At 52.3% G+C, this 1,823-nt stretch overlaps 1 protein-coding gene across 1 annotated transcript in view; it reads right to left on the reverse strand.

The window, feature by feature from the left end:
• The window catches only part of TNR (tenascin R), a 28,726-nt gene that overhangs the window by 16,126 nt on the left and 10,777 nt on the right, over positions 1-1,823 (reverse strand). The window contains 1 exon segment of the mRNA XM_035898066.1: positions 1,722-1,823. This exon segment is cut by the window's right edge and continues 118 nt beyond it. Coding sequence (XP_035753959.1) covers positions 1,722-1,823 — 102 coding nt within the window.

Genomic DNA, 1,823 nt, shown 5'->3' on the forward strand with positions numbered 1-1,823 from the left:
ATGGCTAAACGGCAGCGGAGGGGTACCCGGGTGTGATGTCCGTGAGGTCCCAGATGTGGTCCCTCCTTACCGGGGCACGTCCCCGCAGAAAGGGCTGGGGGATCTGGTCTCACCTCCTGCTGAGCGCAGACCCAGAGATGCCACCCACGAGACCAATGCGAGTGCTGGGGCATTCACAGCATCCCTCAGTAAGTTGCTTCAGGAGCTAATTTCATGTTATTTGAAAAAGAAAAGCATTTCCCCCCTGTATTAGTGTAAGGGAAACCAAGGCAGCATGCATAAGAGAAAAAGGGCTCTGTAGCAGTCGCATGTTGGCTTGAACTGCTCTTTGAAGACCTCGAGCATCTTTACAGGCTCGTTCATGCTCAGACGTTGCCCAAAGGGGTTTTTTATTAGTGCTGCTGGGGCTGTGCACCGAATTCGCTCTGATTTGCACAATAAACCTCCCCAGTGCGTGACAGGTTGGTGCAGGGCAGGGGCTGGGCGGCAGCAGGTGGCGGGTGATTACTTCTCCTTGATGGATCTGGGTCTGGGGGTGTGTTTTTTTATGTTGCCTTTTAGAAATAAAGCAAGGAAGGACAACACAACAAATCAGTCGGGGTGAACATCTCGTCCGATATATATATCTATAGAGATATATACACACACAATTCACACACCGCAGTTATTATAATAGCCTAGTATCCACCGGTAACGTACATGACAAGTAATTTATATACCATAAACCAGCACTGAAATACACGCTCTACCTCCTCCTTTATGGCACGGTAAATTAAACCTGTTAGCTATCTGCAGGCTTAACATTAATTAAAGTTTTACCGACCAGTTAGGGTATTCAGAGAAGATATAAAATAAGATAACCACGCTTCTGACTGGGCTGCTTTCAGCCGCTTGACTGCTGATTCCTCGGGCAATGCATCTGCCTTGGCTCTTGACGCTGAATGGGAGTGAGCATCGTCTTACATTCAGACCTGTGCTTGCTGTTTCGGTGCTTTTGAGAATTATGCATCGATCTACGGGTGTTATTAAGGGTGTAAACTGCTGGGTTTTAAAGTTTTAGTTGGGGGCTCAAGCTAAGCTATGGGTCTGAATGGGTGTTGACGGTGGGGGGGACGTGTCACAGGCAGCAGCAGGCTCAGCCTTGATGCTGCAGCAGACTGTGGCCAAGGTGGGGTTTGCTCAGGGGTTGTCACCTAAATGCCTGGTTGCTGGCACCTGGGGTCACCTGGGGTGGCCTGGGGAGCATGCAAGCATCCCCGTAGGGCACGTGGCATGGTGGCGACCCATTGCACTGGAGGTTCAGGGACTAAACAGAAATGTAGGCACTAGTGGAGGGGGGGCAAAGGGTGGTTCAAGCTGCGTGTGTGTGGTTTAGGGTGAGCTGCATCATTTGCTCTGCCTTGTTCTGCACCAGGACCATGACGGGATGCGAGACACCTGCATTCAGGCATCTTCATTCGGACCTGCACCTTAACCATCAGGTTTTCATTGTGCCGCTTCCTCCCAGTACACCGGATTAAACCCCGGCTTGCTCATGCTGGGGGAAAACCAGGTACCACTAAATCCCAGGTGCAAAAAAACCTTGATTCAGCTCCAGATATGCAAAACCCCGTGCTTGTTGCAGGACAGCCCATCTGCAGATTGCAGCAAGCCATCTGCCTGTGCTTGCTGGAGGCTTAAAAATTCATGCTGGTTCTCCCAGCGAAGCCAGCTAGCTACCTGTGGTGAACTGGGCGAGGGCTGGCCGGCTCTCGTTGGCACCCCGGAGGGCGCTGACGGCGAGGCGGTAGCGGGCGCCGGGGCGCAGGGCCTGCAGGGAGTTC

Source organism: Egretta garzetta, unplaced genomic scaffold (assembly GCF_000687185.1).
Source record: "Egretta garzetta isolate BGI_Z169 unplaced genomic scaffold, ASM68718v1 scaffold187, whole genome shotgun sequence".
Lineage (NCBI taxonomy): Eukaryota > Metazoa > Chordata > Aves > Pelecaniformes > Ardeidae > Egretta > Egretta garzetta.